At 37.1% G+C, this 18,221-nt stretch overlaps 1 protein-coding gene across 4 annotated transcripts in view; it reads left to right on the forward strand.

Annotated features, from left to right (window-relative positions):
- The window catches only part of Sycp1 (synaptonemal complex protein 1), a 94,638-nt gene that overhangs the window by 60,415 nt on the left and 16,002 nt on the right, over positions 1-18,221 (forward strand). For 3 of the 4 annotated variants that reach the window (XM_090334083.1, XM_090334086.1, XM_090334085.1), the window contains 6 exons: positions 3,393-3,455; positions 3,605-3,667; positions 7,035-7,151; positions 7,596-7,706; positions 9,532-9,624; positions 10,638-10,712. In XM_090334083.1, coding sequence (XP_090190209.1) covers positions 3,393-3,455; positions 3,605-3,667; positions 7,035-7,151; positions 7,596-7,706; positions 9,532-9,624; positions 10,638-10,712 — 522 coding nt within the window. The remainder of the gene's footprint in view (positions 1-3,392; positions 3,456-3,604; positions 3,668-7,034; positions 7,152-7,595; positions 7,707-9,531; positions 9,625-10,637; positions 10,713-18,221) is intronic. The other variant, XM_090334087.1, reaches the window with a different exon arrangement.

Raw genomic sequence — 18,221 nt, forward strand, 5'->3', positions numbered from 1 at the left:
GCTCTACCACTTTGAGCCACAGCTCTACTACTGGTTTTTGAGTGGTCAATTGGAAATAAGAGTTTCACAGAAACTTTTCTGCATGGGCTAGCTTTGAAAGTAGTCTCAGATTTCAGCCTTCTGAGTAGTTAAGATTGAAGACATGTAATTTTTATTACATTATACAGAAAGAAGATGGGGATGTGGCAGTCATATCATTTTAGTCATATCATCTTGGGGAACTCTTTAGTAATGTCAGTTATAAGACTTTTTAAATTTAATTTTTAATTGTTATAAAGGTGATATACAAGGTGATATACAAAGGTGATTACATATGTCAGGTAAAGAGTACATTTCTTTTCGGACAATTAAAGACTTTTTTTTTTTTTTTTTGCCAATCCTGGGCTTGAGCTCAGGGCCTGAGCACTGTCCAAGGCTAGAGCTCTACCACTTGAGCCTCAGCACCACTTCCGGCTTTTTTCTATGTCTGTGGTACCAAGGAATTGAATCCGGGTCTTCATGCACGCTAGACAAGCACTTTAACCACTAGGCCAAACTCCCAGCCCAGACTTTTTTTTTTTTTAAGGAAAACTTGGTAGGGGAAAAGTAGCTATCAACATCAACTCTTAAGGGAAATAAATTATGATACTCTGAAGAATAAAGGACTAAGAAATACATGCAACATTGTGGTCTTTCTGGCAAAGTAATACTTGGTTTTTGCCCTTAGAGCTTAAATTACTGAGCACTTGTTTGACTTGCATGCTCATGACTGGTGCTTTATCAATTGAGCCATGTCTCTTCCAACCTGACTTTTGTTTTGTGTGTATGTGTGAAGTTAATTGGAGCTGGAGTCTCAAGGACTTTTCCACCGAAGGTGATGTTAAACTATGATCCTTCAGGATCTCAGCCTCCTGAGCAGCCAGGATTATAGGATGTGAGCTACCAGCACCAGAGTCAAAGTGATATTCTTTAAATTTGTATAGTATTTATTTGATAAGATGAAGAAATAACTGACTTTTCTGTGCATTGACTTTTAAATTTCACTTAAATTTTGCATTGGCAGAAGTTCCAAACATTTCCTTTTCAAATCTGCTTGTCTTTTATGGTCTCCTGTTTATTTTTCTTAGTTAAAAGTCTTTAATTTTTCAAATGTATTAAATATATCTTTTATATTTTGTGGCTAGTCATTTTGATACCTGATATGTTTTCAGGTGTAATTCCACTGTCTATCCATTCTTTTGACTTTTATCAATTGAGCCTTAGTTTTGATAATTTTGTCAGTCCTTGGAATTTTGTTTGTGGGAATTCCTTTAAGACTGTGTTGAGGTTCATATCCTCTCTCAAAGTTTTCCTTGTGAGCACTGTTTTTTTTTTTGTTTTGAAAGGTCTGTACAAAGATTAAATTTTTTCGCAGTTTATCTCATGGCTTTTGTCTTGGATGGGTTCAAGCAGCTATCCTTAGAACAAACGCTGACTTTAGTGTTAGCCCAAGCCTACTAGTATCACTTTACAGTGATAATTGAAAAGAAACAGATTTCATGCATTCTAGCCTTAAACAAAATTATTTCCGTTAGATAGATAATTCTGAATCTGAGTGGTTTTTCTACAAAAATGAAAACATGTATGTTTTAGGAATTAAAAAAATATGCATGCCTTTTTACATATTTATATTGGTCAATATATATGCAAATATACATCTATAAAAACACTTCTTCCTTTGTTTTTTAATTGTCTGAAAGAGACTTCGTTAAGTCTTGAGATAGGTAACTCACTGGTTTCTCAGCAGTGGTACACAACTGTAAACACTAGGGAGGCTAAAGTAGGAGCATATTGAGTTTGAGGACAGCTTGGGCTAGCTACAATGGTGAGACTGTCAAAAAAAATCACTGGAAATAAAGAAACAATAGTGTTATTTAATTCACTTAGAATTTTAGGTGATTATGACTTCATGTGAGTGTTATAAAAATAATATTGAGCAGTGTTTTTTGCTACTGAAGAAGAGGCAATTATTTTTCTGAATTTTCTTTCACTTTGATGAAAATTAGAATAATTTATATATGTGTGATATTTCCAGCTCCTTAAAAATCTATTATTTTTATACTATTTCAAATGTTTCTTAGAGTAATAACTTTTTTTTTGCCAGTCCTGTGCTTGAACTCAGGGCCTGGGCATTGTCCTTGGGTTTTTTTCTCAAGGCTAATACTCTACCACTTGAGCCACAGCACCACTTCTGGCTTTTTTTTGTATATGTGGTACCAAAGAATTGAACCTAGTCTTTCTGCATACTTGGCAAGCATTCTACCACTAGGCCATGCTCTTGGCCTGAATAACTTTTAATTTAGTTCTGTACATGTGTGTGTAGATGAAATAGTTCCACAAATAAAATATTAGAAATTGGTTTAAGCCAGGTTCCAGTGGCTTGCACCTATAATATTAAATACTACGAAGGCTGAGATGTGAGAATCATGGTTTGAGCTCAGCCTGGACAGGAAAGTCTATAAGACTCATCTCCAATTGACTTAAACTCAGGGTCTTGGCGCATTTTTGTTCTAGGCTCTACCACTTGAGCCATATCTCCACTTCTTGATTTTGATGGTAGTTTATAAATAAGAGTCTGATGAATTTTTCTGTCCAGGGTGGCTTCAAACTTCCTGAGTAGATAGGATTACAAGTGTTTGCCATTGAGTCTGGCTTAGTTGGTATGTTAGTAAGAGAAACTAGAGGAGATATAGAATATCATGTTAGTTTTCTCTTCTTAATATAATAGCCTAACAGTCTGAGAAATGAGAAAGGGAGAATAATAAGGAAGAAGACAAATAGTTATTCTTACCTCTGGCTGCTGCTTTTCACAATATTATTATTGGCAATATGATTAGGCTCTTTAATCAGGGGGCATATTTAAATTAAATTCACACACACACATTTTTTTTAACCAGTATTGGGGCTTGAACTCAGGGCCTAGGCACTGACCTTGAGCATTTTTTGCTCAAGGTTAGTACTCTACCACTTGAGACACAGCACTACTTCTGGCTTTTTCTGTGTTTTTGGTATGGAGGAATCAAGCCAGGGCTTTATACATGCTAGGCAAGCACTCCACCACTAGGCCACACTCCTAGTCCCATATGTTTTTCATGTAGGTAAACATTGAGGATTTCTATACATTTATGGAAGCATCACAGAGAAACCTCTTTGTACAGTTAATAAATGCTAGTAAAAATTTCAAAAATTTCAATTTCAAATTTATATTAGAATGTTTATTAAGATTATAACTTTACATAATCTTTACAGTAATGGAATTCATTAACAGCATGATGTTTCAAGTGACCCTGTGTTACTTTATGTAATATTAGTATAAAATTACTCATTTTGACTGGAATATTGAATAAATATGTTAACTTCTCATGATTTTGCAGTATAACAATTTAAGAAAACAAGTTGAATCTAAAACAAAGTGTGTTGAAGAGCTTCATCAGGAGGTATGTTATGTTTATTAATATTCTCAAAAACAAGCCTGTATTTTCACTATAGATTTAGAGAATAATGCTTTCATTTCCATTAGTAATTTAATCCTGTGTGAGTAACAGTATTGGAATCATTAAATGTAATTATTTTAAACTTTTAACAGAATAAGACATTGAAAAAAAAGAGTACAGCAGAAAGCAAGCAACTGAATGCTTATGAGATAAAGGTATCTGACATTTTCCTTCTTTTAAATATTAGTGGGTATGAGTTACTTTTGATGATTATTTGTTTGGATTGAGGATATTAATACTGTAATATTATAATAGGTTGCATACCTGTGATTTAGCTGGATTAGACTCACCTTAAAAATAAGTTTGTACAAGCTGGCCACGCCTGTAATCCTAGCTAGTAAGGAGTCTGGAATCTGAGGATCTCAGTTTGAAGTCAGCCTGATCAGGACAGTTCATGAGATTCTTATCCACAATTAACCACCACAAGTGGAGCTGTGGCTCAAGTTTGAGAGCACTGGCCCTCAGCACAGAAGGCTCAGGGACAATGTCCAGGCCTAAGTTCAAGCTTCAGGACTGGCACACAAAAAAGGTGTGCATATTCTTTATTGGTGTGTATACTCTATATTTTTGCTCATGCAATGAAAAGTGTGATTTAATTACTTTGAGAAAGAGCTTAGAGTCTAAATTGGCTAAGCATGGTGATACATGTCTAGAATCACAGATGCTCAGGGGTCAAGAGTAGGATTACAGTATAAGGCCAGCCAAGACAGAAACATGAGACTCTATTTGAAAAAAAAATTAAAAAGCAGAAGGGGGCCTTGGAGCTTGCCCTAGTGTTAAAGTGCTTGCCTAGCATGCACAAAGACCCGGTTCGGTTTCTCAGTACCACACACATAGAAAAAGCTAGAAGTGGTGCTGTGGCTCAAATGGTAGAGCTCTAGCCTTGAGAAAACCCAAGGACAGTGCTCAGACAATGAGCTCAAGATCAGGATTGGCCAAAAAAACAAAAAACAAAACCCCCCCCAGAAGCGTTAGGTTGTGTCTCAAGTGACCCATCAGCTTTGCAGAAAACAAATTAAATCCCTTGAATGTAAGCTTATGATGCCTAGTCTGTATTTTTCCTAATTTTTTTTTTTTTGCCAGTCTTGGGCTTGGGCTCAGGGCTTGAGCACTGTCCTTGGATTTTCTCAAGGCTAGCACTCTACCACTTGAGCCTCAGCACCACTTCTGGCTTTTTGCTATGTATGTGGTACCGAGGAATCGAACCCAGGTCTTCATGCATGCTAGGCAAGCACTCTACCACTAGGCCAAACTCCTGGCCCCTTTTCCTAATTTTAAAAATGATTGACACTTAACAATCATCAGGCAATTTGGAATCTTAAGTGGAAAGCTGGCACTTGATTGGCTGGCCCTCTACCACTTCAATCATGTCTCCAATCTGAAAGCAGTACATTTTTTGTTTATTTTTGTTCTTTAACCCCCCCCCCCACCAAAAATGAAAACTCTTCGTGGGCAGGGTGAATACTTTTCACAATTTCTGGACTATTTGGTGTTCCAACAAGTAGTGTTCATAGACTTTTCTCTACAATTTCTTTCCTTTTTCCTTTTTTCTTTTTCCTTTCCTCCCCTCCCCTCTCCTCTCTTCCTCTCCCTTGTCCTGTCCTGTCCTGTCCATCATGGGGCTGTAGCTCAGGGCCTGGGAACTGTCCCTAGGCTTTTTTGCTCAAGGCTAGTGCCCTACTTTGAGCCACATAATACCACCTGCAATTTTCGGGCGATTAATTGGAGATAAAAGAGTCTCAGGTACTTTCCTGTAGCTGGAATTATAGGCATGAGCCACTGGTGCCTTGCTTTCATCATCTGTTACTATTTTTTCTTTTTAAAGAATATACTCATCCTAATGGATGTGAGTGACATCTCATTATAGTTTTGATTTGCAATGGTTTTGCATGTTTTGATGTGTTTATACATTTGCATTTGATATTTATTGGCCACTTGGATATCTTCTTTGGAAAATGTCCCATTAAATCCTTTCCCTTTTAATCAAACAGATTGATTTTTCTTTTCTTTTTGCCTTTGCTCATTTTAGATATTCCTCTCTTTATTATCGAGTTTTAATAGTTATTGATATACTCTGGATATGTGTCATTTGCCAAACAATGTTGTTGTGTTTTCCATTTTGCCTTTTTTAAAAATTCCTTTTTCTTTTTGGGTGTGTGTGCCAGTCTTGAGGTTTGATCGCAGGCTGTTCCTGAGCTATTTGTTTGTTTGTTTTTATTCAAGGCTACTAGCACTCTACCACTTGAACCATAGCTCCACTTCCAACTTTTTGGTTAATTTTACGTAAGAGTCTCATAGCCTTTCCTGCTCATGTTGGCTTTAAACCATGATCCTCAAATCTCAGACACCTGAGTAGTTAGGGTTACAAGTGTGAGCCATTGGACCCAATTGCCTGTTCAGGTTCTGTTCGTTCTTTCTTTCTTTCTTTCTTTCTTTCTTTCTTTCTTTCTTTCTTTCTTTCTTTCTTTCTTTCTTCCTTCCTTCCTTCCTTCCTTCCTTCCTTCCTTCCTTCTTTCTTTTCTTTTCTTTTTTTTAAGGACTGAGACTGATACTCAAACTTGGTACCTGCTGCTTTCACTCATTGGCTAGAGCTCTACCAACTGAGCTATGCCTCCAACACCCATCTTAATGGTAACTTTTGATACATGGATCTTTCCAACAATTCTAATGCCTTAATTTATCAGATTTTTATGAATAAAGTATGCTAAGGAATCTTTATTGACCTCATGAAGATACTTTTATAATTCTTTTTAAAGATTTTAAGCAGGGCGCTGGTGGCTCACACTGTAGTCCTATCTACTCAGGAGGCTGAGATTTGAAGATCATCATTTGAAACCAGTTTAGGCAGAAAAGTCTCTGTGAGACCCTTATCTTCAATTAATCACTCAAAAAACCCAAAGTGGCGCTGTGGTTCCAAGTGGTAAAAGTGCTAGCCTTGAGCAAAAAAAGCTCAGGGACAGTGCCCTGACCCTGAGTTCAAGCCCCATGACAGACAAAAAAAAGGAGGTTTCTATCTGTTTATACAGTTACTTATTGTCATAAGACATGTGGAACTGTTTCTAATCAATTTAAGTGCTTATTAAGTTCAATAAAAATAGGTATGTTTGCTTATTTTATATTGCATGTCAAGACTACATATTTTACAGGATGAGCTTTTGTAAAAAATGAAGCGCATCTCACTATGAAAAATTACTACTAATAAGTGATGCTTAGAGCCAGGCCTAGTAGCTCACCCCTGTAATCCTAACCAGTCAAGTCGCTGAGATCTGAGTGGTGCCAGCCTTGGCACAAATAGTCCAAGAGACTCTTATCTCCAATTAACCAAAAAACCGGAAGTGGTATTGTGGCTCAAATGATAGAGCAGTAGCTTTGAGCTGAAGAGCTCAGGTACAATACCCAGCACCAGAGTTCAAGCCCCATGACTGACAAAAAAAAATTCACAAAACTACAGAATGAATATGGAATATGTTCAAGTAATTCACAACATGTACTAACATTCATGTATTTTTTTTTTTACTTAAGATCAGTAAGTTAGAGTTAGAAGTGGAAAGTTCAAAACAGAAATTTGTAGAAATGACTAACAAGTATCAAAAAGAAGTTGAAGAAAAAAAGAAATCAGAAGAAAACCTTTTGGGAGAGGTGGGTTAACTAAACTTACACTATGGGCTTGAGGGCTAAGCTCAAATAAGGAGACTCTTTCATGAGGCCCTGGATTTAATCCCCAGGAAAGAAGAACTTATTTATTACACTGAAATACTGTGTTTGATGTCTGCCAGCATTTAAGGAAAAAGTAAAGTTGTTAATTTTGAAATTGTGATTTAAGAAAGTTTAACAAATTCATATTTAATAGAAGATAAAAGTATTCTAAAGTTTTGAATATTTAGTAGCATAATATTGGAAGTGCTAAGTAAAATTTCACTAGATAAAACACTAAAATAAATTGAAACTGATTAATTTTTTATTTGTTTTTTTCTACTTTTTTGGTGTTTGACTTTTATGTAAATAGAGCATATGCTTTTTACTTTTGATTTAAATTTGCTTTTTGTTCATCAATATAGTATTAACTTCCTACGTATTTGGTAGGTTGAGAAGGCAAAAGTAACAGCTGCTGAAGCAGTAAAATTACAGAAAGAAATTGATATACGATGTCAACACAAAATTGCGGAAATGGTAGCACTTATGGAAAAACATAAGGTAGGTAATATTAAAAATTATAAATTCAAAATAATATTCTGACTTATCAGAAGAAATTATTTTCCCTATAGCCATAACTATTGTGTGTGTGTGTGTGTGTGTGTGTGTTAGTGTGTGTTAGTGTTAGAACTGGAACAGGATCTTGCACTGTCATTCAACTTTCTTGTTCAATGCCGATGTTCCACCACTTAAACACACTACAGTATGGCATTTTAGTGGTTAATTGAAGATGGAATCTCACAGACTTTTCTGCCCAGGCTGTCTTTGAATTATGATCCACCAGATCTCAGTTTCCTAAATAGCTAAGATTATAGGCGTGAATCACCAGTGCAAATCTCTATAGTGACTAGTTAGAATCCTTTTGATCTCCATTTCTTTAAGTTTCTACTTAACAATTGTGCAGCTGAGTTTGGGTATCATTTCATTGAGTAAATTTTTCCTTAATACCTAATAGTAGATATTGTAGAGAGATGTGATCACTTTTTTTTTTTTTTTGAACGTCATGGGACTTGAACTCTGGGCCTGTGCACTGTTCCTGAGCTCTTCAACTCAAGGCTACTCACTACCACTTGAGTCACAGTGCCACTTCCAGTTTACTCGTGGTTAATTGGAGATAAGAATCTCATGGACTTTTGTGCCCAGGCTGGCTTTGAACCATAATCCTCAAGATCACAGCCTCCTGAGCAGCTAGAATTATATGTGTCAGTCACTGGTACCCAGCCCATAATCACTTTTTTATCTTCTGATATTGGGCTTGAACTCAGTATACCTATGTGCGCTATTCTGTAGCTTTTTTATTTAAGGCTGGTGTGCTACCACTTTCAGATTTCTATTTCTTGGTTGTTTGTGTGTGTGTGTGTGTGTTTAATTGGATATATAATTCTCATGGTCTTTACTGTCTAGGCTTGCCTCAAACCATAATCCTTAGATGTTGTCCTCCTAAGAAGCTAGTATTACAGATGTGAGCCATAGGCATGTGGAAAAACTAATTACTTTCATGAAGCTTTCTAGTTGTCTTACACTTCTTATAGGGATGGCTTTAATAATGGGGTTTGGTCTCAAGCCTTTTATGTGCTTTACTACTTAAGACACCCTCTAACAGCTTACTTTAGTTTATTTTTCAGTAGAGTTGGCTTTTTGTTGTTTTTTGTCTAAGTGTCCTTTGATTTTTTTTTTTTTTTTTGCCAGTTGTGGGCTTGAGCTCAAGGCCTGAGCACTGTCATTTCTGGCTTTTTTCTTTTTTTTTTCTTTTTCTTTTTTTTTTTTTGCCGGTCCTGGGCTTGAGCTCAGGGCCTGAGCACTGTCCTTGGACTTTCTCAAGGCTAGAGCTCTACCACTTGAGCCTCAGCACCACTTCCAGCTTCTTTGTATGTATGTGGTACCAAGGAATCGAACCTGGGTCTTCGTGCATGTTAGGCAAGCACTGTACCACTAAGCCAAACTCCCAGCCCCATCCAACTGAAACTTTATAAAGTCCAGTTAAAAAGTACAGATCTCAGTTTCCTGATTAGCTAGGATTACAAGTGTGAGCCACTGCACCCAGCTTTTGTATTTTTTAAATGAAGAAAGTCAATGTCTCCAATTGAAAAGAGGTAATTTCTTGTTCTTTTGTTAGGTTTTTCTCAGATGGTGGTTTATCTTTCGCTGTTTAGGTTACTTGAAAGTTGAAAAAATGTATAATTCAGAAACTAAAATACACACACACACACACACATATACTCAATATATAAACATCTTTTTTCAAGTGTTAAATATGTTAGGATACCAATCTTGAAACATAAACTATTTGTTTTTATATATACCTAAAATATTTTCTTTAATACAGCACCAGTATGATAAGATGGTTGAAGAAAGAGATTCAGAATTAGGACTATATAAAAGCAGAGAACAAGAACAGTCATCAGTGAAAACATCTTTGGTGAGACACAGAACAAAAATACAAAAAGCCAAGTTTTAGAATGTTAGCATGGCTGATGGTAAAGAATATTAAGTAAAGTACATTTTAACCTACAGAATTGTAGTATTACATCTGAAAGAGATCTGATAGAACTCCTTAAGTAGTTTTCATTTTATTTTCTGAAATGGTAGAACAAATTCTTTCCAACTGAAGCTTTATTTAAAATGTTTTTTTTTTTTTGCCAGTCCTGGGGCTTGAACTTAGGGCTATTCTTGGGATTTCTCAAGGCTAGCCCTCTACCACTTGAGCCTCAGCACCACTTCTGGCTTTTATCTATGTATGTGGTACTGAGGAATCGAACCTGGGTCTTCGTGCATGTTAGGCAAGCACTGTACCACTAAGCCAAACTCCCAGCCCCATCCAACTGAAACTTTATAAAGTCCAGTTAAAAAGTACAAATTTGAAGCTCTGATGGTTAGGAAAGGAGAATGAGATAGATTTGGAGAAAAGGAGGAGAGATACTCATAATATTAAGTGCTTTTAAAAGATTAAAAAAAAACCCTTAATGTTTAAGTTAGCTATGTTCAGTTAGCAGCCTTTTATATCTATAGATTTTATTTATTTAACTTACACTTAATTTTTCAGTACTTGGGTTTGAACTAACAAACCTTGGTCTTCTTAGGGTGGTGCTTTACTTTTGAGACATGCCTCCAGCCCTTTTTCACTTTAGTTATTTTTCAGGTAGAGCCTTATATCTATCCCTGTCCATCCCCGTGCCTCCAGAGCTGGATGTGACTGCAGTCTTCCTGCCTATAGCCTCTCACATAACTGAGATCCCAGGCACTGATCCACCTTGCTCAGTTATTTGATTGAAACATGATATTGTTCTTTTTTCCCCCCTGAGATTATCTTCAACTATCAACCTCCGGATCTTTGCTTAAATCTTTATAGATCTAAATTTCCTTGAAGCACTAAATTATACTTTAATTGTCCTAAGGAACATAAGGAAACACTTCATGTTTTTTTATTTTCAGGAGAATGAGCTGTCAAATATAAAAAATGAACTTCTGTCCATGAAGAAGCAACTTGAAATAGAAAGAGAAGAAAAAGTAAGTATTGTGGCATTATAGTTAAAAATTGGTAGGTGTTTGTTGCAACTTTTCATTTAAGAATGTGGTCATTGGGCTGGATGGGTTGGCTCATGGTTGTAATCCTAGCAACTCAGAAGGCAGAGATCTGAGAATTGAGGTTCAAAGCGGCCTGGGCACTAAACTCTGTGAGACTTATCTCCAATTAACCACTAGAAAACTGGAAGTGGTACTGTGGCTCAAGGGATAGGGCAGTACCCTTGAGCTGAAGAGCTTATGGACAATGCCCAGGGCTAGGGCAGTATCCTTAAGCAGAAGAGCTCAGGGACAGCCCCCAGGCCCAGAGTTCAAGCCCCACAACTGACAAAAAAACAAACTGTGGTCATTGGGAAGGGAGTGTGTAGTGGTAGAGTCCATACCTAGCATGCATGAAGCCCTGGGTTTGATTCCTTGGTACCATATAACACAGGGGAAAAAAGGCTAGAAGTGTTGCTGTGGCTCAAGTGGTAGAGGGCTAGCCTTGAGAAATTCCAAGGACAGTGCTCAGGCCCTGAACTCAAGTCCCAGGGCTGGCAAAAAAAAATATGTGGCCATATTACAAAAAAAATCTGATAAATTTAAGGAATGAAAAATAGACTTTTCCCTATTGCCTTTTTTTAAAAGTAAGTATTTAGAGCATTATTTCATTCTTTTTTTTGTGTGTGTGTATGCTAGTCCTGGGGCTTTCTCAAAGCTAGAGCTCTACTACTTGAGCCACAGCATCACTTTCAGCTTTTTTTCTATGTATATGATACTGAGGAATCAAACCCATGTCTTCCTGCATGCTCGGCAAGCACTAGGCCAAACTCCTGGTCCCCATTATTTCATTTTGTTAACTAAACACATATGAAATCATATTTGGGGGGGGGCCTTTGGGTTTTTTTTTTTTTTTTTGAGCCAGTCCTGGTGCTTGAGCCCAGTGCCTGGGCATTGTCCTTGGGCTTTCTCAAGGCTAGCACTTTATTGCTTGAGCCACACTACTTCTGGCTTTTTCCTGTGTATGTGGTACCGAGGAATCAAACCCAGGGCTTCATGCATGCTAGGCAAGTTAGGCCATGCTTCCATCCCTAATTTGGGCTTTTTGTGGTTCATTGGAGGTAAGAATTTCTTGATCTTTTCCTGCCCTGGCTGGCTTTGAACTGTGATCCTCAAATCTCAGCATCCTGAGTGGTTAGCATTTCAGGGCTGAGCCATTGGTGCCTGGCTCATAAGTGTTTTTTTTTTTTTGTTTTTGTGCTAGTCCTGAGGCTTGAAATCAGAGTGATGAACTTCAGCACTTTTGCTCAAGGATAATTTAAGCCACAGCTCCACTTCCAGTGTTTAGTGGTTAGTTGGAGGATAAGAGTCTCATGGACCTTCCTGCCTGGGCTGGCTTTGAGCCATGACCTTCGGATCTTAGCCTCCTGAGTATTGAAGATTAGCAGTATAAGCCATTGGGGCTCAACAATATATACTTTTAAGATTAAAAGTGCAAGGCTGGGAGCTTACTTAGGAGAGTACCAGTTTATGAAATGTGAAGACCAAAATTGACAAAAATAAATTCTAAGTATAATATGGCTATCTGAGAAATATTTCACATATTAAAATGTTTGTATATTTAGTTTGTTTTTTAGCTATTCATTGTTTCAGAAAAATGGTTTATTTTTTTAAATGGACATAAGTTGCTTTTCTTTTTTTGAATTTTTTTTTTTTTTTTGCCAGTCCTGGGCTTGAGCTCCGGGCCTGAACACTGTCCTTGGACTTTCTCAAGGCTAGAGCTCTACCACTTGAGCCTCAGCACCACTTCTGGCTTTTTTCTATGTATGTGGTACCAAGGAATCGAACCCGGGTCTTCATGCATGCTAGGCAAGCACTTTAACCACTAGGCCAAACTCCTGGCCTCTTTTTTTGAATTTTTTAATTAAAGAATTCATTAACATTGATTTTTAAATCATATTTCAAATGACATGTTTAACAAACAAGTATTCAAAAAGGGAATCTCTGTATACAATCACTGGCACTTAGATTTTAGAACAAAATTTAAATTAAGCTGAGGGTTTGCATGTCATAGATACATATTAATGTGTGTAATAAAACATTATGTCTATAAAGTCATAAATTTTTATGTCTATGTAGTTATGTTTATATTTCCAATACTATGTCTATAACATTGGGTACACAAATATTGAGTCATTGCTCTTGTAATGTTTGGATCTAATATCCACATATTAAGGATACCATGCACCTTTTGTTCCTTTGCTTTTGACTTATCTTGCTCAACATGATTCACTCTAGCTTCCTCCACTTCCCAGTGAATGCCATTATTTTTTCTTGTTGGCTATGTAGAATACCATTGTATATAAAAAAAAATAACTCATTACACAAAGGACACTCAGCAGAAATAACATTAGTTATCATGGCCTGCTTTGAAAGACAGGCAATAGTTAACATCAACTATATATAGAAAAATGGTTTATGATTGTAATATTTTGAAGTTTGCAAAGTGAATTGACTCACATTCTAAAATAGCCAATATTCTTTTGCTTTCTGTATGGCAGGTACTGTGCTATGTATCGTACTTGTGTCTTACCCTACAAGAACATTGTTTGTAGTACTTATTGTCTTCATTTTTATAGAAATTAGATTTTTTTCCAGGTAACATACTAAGAAAATGGAATGACTAAAATTCAAAACTAAGTCTATTTTGCATGACTTCAGCACTGTTTACTTAGTCACTCTGCAACAACCTAGGTATCAGAATTTCAGTTTTAAGGCTGTGGATTTACTGACGTTGGTTTTGTACTTAATTCCTTTCATCCTTCTCCATCTGTAGAAAATTTCACCTTTCGTTTTACATATATGAGCTTACTGTAAAGTATTCTTTTTTTTTTTTTTGCCAGTCCTGGGCTTGAGCTCAGGGCCTGAGCACTGTCCTTGGACTTTCTCAAGGCTAGAGCTCTACCACTTGAGCCTCAGCACCATTTCTGGCTTTTTTCTATGTATGTGGTACCGAGGAATCGAACCCAGGTCTTCATGCATGTTAGGCAAGCACTTTAACCACTAGGCCAAACTCCCGGCCCCTAAAGTATTCTTTTTTAATTAAAGAATTTATTAACATTGATTTTTACATCATATGTAAAATGTCATATTTAACAAACAGTTATTCAAGAAGGGAATCTCTATATATAATCACTGGCACTTAGATTTTAGAACATAATTAAAATTAAGCTGAGGATTTATATGTCATAGATACATATTAATGTATGTAATAAAACATTATGTCTATAGAGTCATAAATTTTTATATCTATGTAGTTATGTTTATATCTCCAAGACCACATCCATAACATTGGGTACCCAAATATTGAGTCATCGCTCTTGTACTGTTTGGATCTAATATCCACATATTAAGGATATCATGTATGATACCATGTATGAAATTGGTTTGTTCAGTTTGCTTATCTCTTCTTGGTTCAATGTGGGTAACATATATTTATTTAAGAAATCATCCATTTCTACTAAATGTTCCTGTTTCTTTGAACATAGGCCCTGGAAGTACTTATTCGTAATGTACTGAATTTCTTGAATATCAGACGTGATCGCTCCCGTAGGATCTCTAATCTTGTTTATTTGAGTCTTCCCTCTCCTTTTTTTTTTGATGAATCTTGCCAGGGTTCTGTCAATTTTGTTGACTTTCAAAGAACCCAACTTTTTTATTTATTAATTTTATGTACGGTAGATCTTATTTCACTCTCTGATATTTCTGATTTCATTTTTATTATTTCTGTCCTTCTAGTTGTTTTAGAATTAACTTTTTCTTGCTCCTCTAGGTTCTTCAGTTTCTTCTTTAGGTTATTTATGTGAGTTTCTTCTGTCTTTTTAATATGGGCTCCTAGTGTGATAAATTTGCCCCTTAAAACTGCTTTTGCTGTGTCCCATAAGTTCCTTTGTGATGTATCTTGATTGTCATTACTCAAGAAAGTTTTGAATTTCTTCTTTGATTTGTTCTGTAACCCAGGAGTTATTCAGAACTGTGTTGTTCAGCTTCCAAGTGTTTGAGTGGTTTTTTTACCCTTTACTATGCTGTTTAGAATGTCTGATTCCAGTGTGATCAGATAGAATGTAGGGTATTATATCAATCCTCTTGTATCTGCTCAAGTTTTCTGTATGAACTATTATATGATCTATTTTGGAGTGTATTCCATGTGCTGCTGAGAAAAATATATAAAATTTTGCCATTGGGTGGAAGACTCTGTGTATATCTGTTAAGCCCAGCAGGGCTATGGTGTCATTTAACTCAGAGGTGTCTTTGCTTATCTTTTACTGATTTGATCTGTCTTTTGGTGAGAGTGGAATATTGAAGTCTTCCACTATGACTGTGTTTGAGTCCATCTTGTTCTATAATTCTTAGAGAGTTTGCTTGACATAGTTAGGTGCTCCCATGTTGGGGGAGTAAATGTTTATAAATGTAATATTCTGGTTATGAATTGTCTCCTTTACTAAGATGTAGTGGCCATTTTTATCTTTATGTACTGATTGTGCTGAGAAGTTAATTTTGTTAGAGATTAAGATTGTTACTTATGCTTTTTTGCAGATATGTTGAAGTGGAAAATTCTTTTCCATCCTTTCACTTGGAGTTTGTTTCTGCCTTTGGCAGTGAGGTGGATCTCTTGGAGACAGCATATTGATGGGTCTTGTTTCTTAATCCAATCTGCTATTCTGTGTTGTTTGATTGGATTGTTCAGCCCATTCACATTTAGGGAAATTATGGAGAAGTGATTAGCGTCCTTTGTCATTATCTATTTTCCTTCTGTGTTTCTCTCTCTCTTTCTCTCCCTTTGTGTTTACTGATTTATGGGTGATAGCTTCTTGATGGGAGTTCTTGCTGTTCTGAAATTTGTTCTTAATTATTTAATATTTTTTGTAATGCTGATTTAGTGTGCATATATTCATATAGCTTCTCTTTGGAATGAAATATTCTTGTTTCTTCCTCAAGTATAAATGCTAATTTTGCTAGATATATCAGTCTGGGCTGGCAGTTGTTGTTCTTCAGGGCATGAATGATATTTTCCCAAGCTTTTTTTGCATTTAGGGTTTGCGTGGAGAGGTCTGCAGTGATTCTAATTTTTTTTTCTATTGTAGTATAGCTCTTTGTTTTTGCAGCATTTAAGATCAGGTCCTTAGTATTCAGGTCTAATGTTTTAACTATGATGTGTCTGCAGGAGTTCCTTCTGGGGTCAGTCTTGTTGGGGGTCCTGAAGGCTCAGTAATGTGAGACTTTCCCTTTTGAGGTTGGGGAAGTTCTTTGCTATAATGTTGGTGAATAAGTGTTGCATTCCCTTTGTTTGAAACTCCTTCCCTTCATCAATTCCTATTATATGAAGAATAGATTTCTTGGCTGCAATTCTTAGACTTCTCTTTGGTGAATTCTGACTTATTTCTGCAGACTGATGAATCTCTGTTCCAGCTCTTGTGTTTTATCTTCCATTCTTGATGTCCTATTCTCCATCTCAGTCAATCTGTTGCTTAGCACTTCCATTTTAGTTTGCCCATCATGTCTGCTCTGAGGGTATTCGTCTTTCCATCTAGGGAAGTATAAGGTTTGTCTATTTTTGTCTCCATTTCTCTTTTGAAATCGAGGAACTGTTTGGTGATTTCTTGCTTATATTCTTGTAATTGTTTTTGGAGTTCTGCTTTAATCTCTTAAGTCATATCCGCAATCATCTCCTTGAACAGAGTCATGTCTTGAGTCTCTTCATGTGTCATTTCTTTGGATGGTGACTTCTCTCTCATCCCTTCACTCTTGTTTCCTTTTGGGATTGGTGTGGGACTTTGATTACTTACATATTTCGTTATTTGTCGCTGTGATTTCCACTGAGTTGGTAGAATTTCCACTGAGCTTGTAGACTATTGTTGTAGGCTTGCTCTGTGGTCAGTAGGCGGTGTTCTTTACTTGGTTTGGGGCTGGTGGTTCTGGGTATCTGTGTATATGTGTGGTTCTAGCCAAGTTAGTTCTGTTGCTGACTGGATCTGAGCTTGCAGCTTTTGCTGGTGTGTCCTCAAATTCCCAAAGGCTATGTGCAGCTACACACCTAGGTCTCAGCTAGCCCAACTTCTAGTTTGCTGGTCCTGTACCCAGGGGTGTGGCCCAGCTGAGGACATGGGCTCTGGGAGTTTCTGCTGTGCCTTTCTGATTCTCAGAGCACCAGCTCGCTCCTTGCTGGTCTGCCCTCCAGTTTCCTGCTGTTTCAGGGTTGGTATCCCTGTTCTTTCTGTTTTTCTGTACTTGGGCAGAGTGCATCCCTGATTTTTGCCAGAAGTACTGGGCCGCTTTTGGTGAAAAAGCTGATAATATTTTAGGTGACTCTAAAAGGTTTGATGTTTAAGAACATCAGTGGCTCATGACTATAATCCTAGCTACTGAAGAAACTGAGATCTGAGGATCATAGTTTGAAGCCAGCCTGGGCAGGAAAGTCCATGAGACTCTTATCTCCAATTAACCACCAGAAAATTAGAAATGTGTACAGGTTGTAGTATGAATGTCACCCAGACCTGCTCTTCTTTCACCCGTTTGTGTGTGTGTGTGTGTGTGTGTGTGTGTGTGTGTGTGTGTGTGTGTGATTTGTGGGGCTTGGATCTGGCCTGGGCACTGTCCCTGAGCTCTTCAGCTCAAGGCCATCCTCTGCCCCTGGGCCTGGGTGTTGTCCCTGAGCTCTTCAGCTCAAGGCTACCTCCCTTCCTCTTGAGCCATAGCCCATTTCCTGTATTCTAGTGGTTAATTGGAGATAAGAGTCCCAAGTTCTTTAGTGCTGGGCTGGCTTTGAACAGCCATCCTCAGATCTTAATCTCCTGAGTAGCTAGGATTACAGGTGTGAACCGCACTGCACCTGGCTACTTCTTGCACTCTTAACTGGTGAGAAATAAGCTTAACATTGTAGATCTCCAAGAATTAGTATTTGCTAAAGCAATTTTTAATTATTCATGATTATCAATATTTTTGTTCCCAGTATACATATACTAGGAAGGATGTGATAAGTGTGATGTTAGTGCAGTTTGTCCATAAAGACTATCAGGTCTACTTTTTATTTATAGTCTCTAGGCTTGTAAATTTAAGTCTGAAATTTGGTCACAGGGCTGTCATTCTCTACTCTTGCTTCTCAAGTTTATTCTCTGTTTGCCAAGCCATATCATAGGCACATTTCATATATTCAGATTATTTAGAAACCTTAATGGGTACCTACTTTTGAAACTAAGAACTCATGATCAACTTGCCTCCATCAAAGATGCTTTTTTTTTTTTTTTTTTTTGCCAGTTCTGGGCCCAAGCCCAGGGCCTGAGCACTGTCCCTGGATTTTCTCAAGGCTAGAGCTCTACCACTTGAGCCACAGCACCACTTCTGGCTTTTTGTTACGTATGTGGTACCAAGAAATTGAACCTGGGTCTTCGTGCATGCTAGGCAAGCATTCTAGCACTAGGCCAAACTCCCGGCCCAAAGATGCGTGTTTTTATATGA

The sequence above is a fragment of the Megascapheus bottae genome, chromosome 6 (genome assembly GCF_031878675.1).
Source record: "Megascapheus bottae isolate mThoBot1 chromosome 6, mThoBot2.hap1, whole genome shotgun sequence".
In the NCBI taxonomy this organism is placed as follows: domain Eukaryota; kingdom Metazoa; phylum Chordata; class Mammalia; order Rodentia; family Geomyidae; genus Megascapheus; species Megascapheus bottae.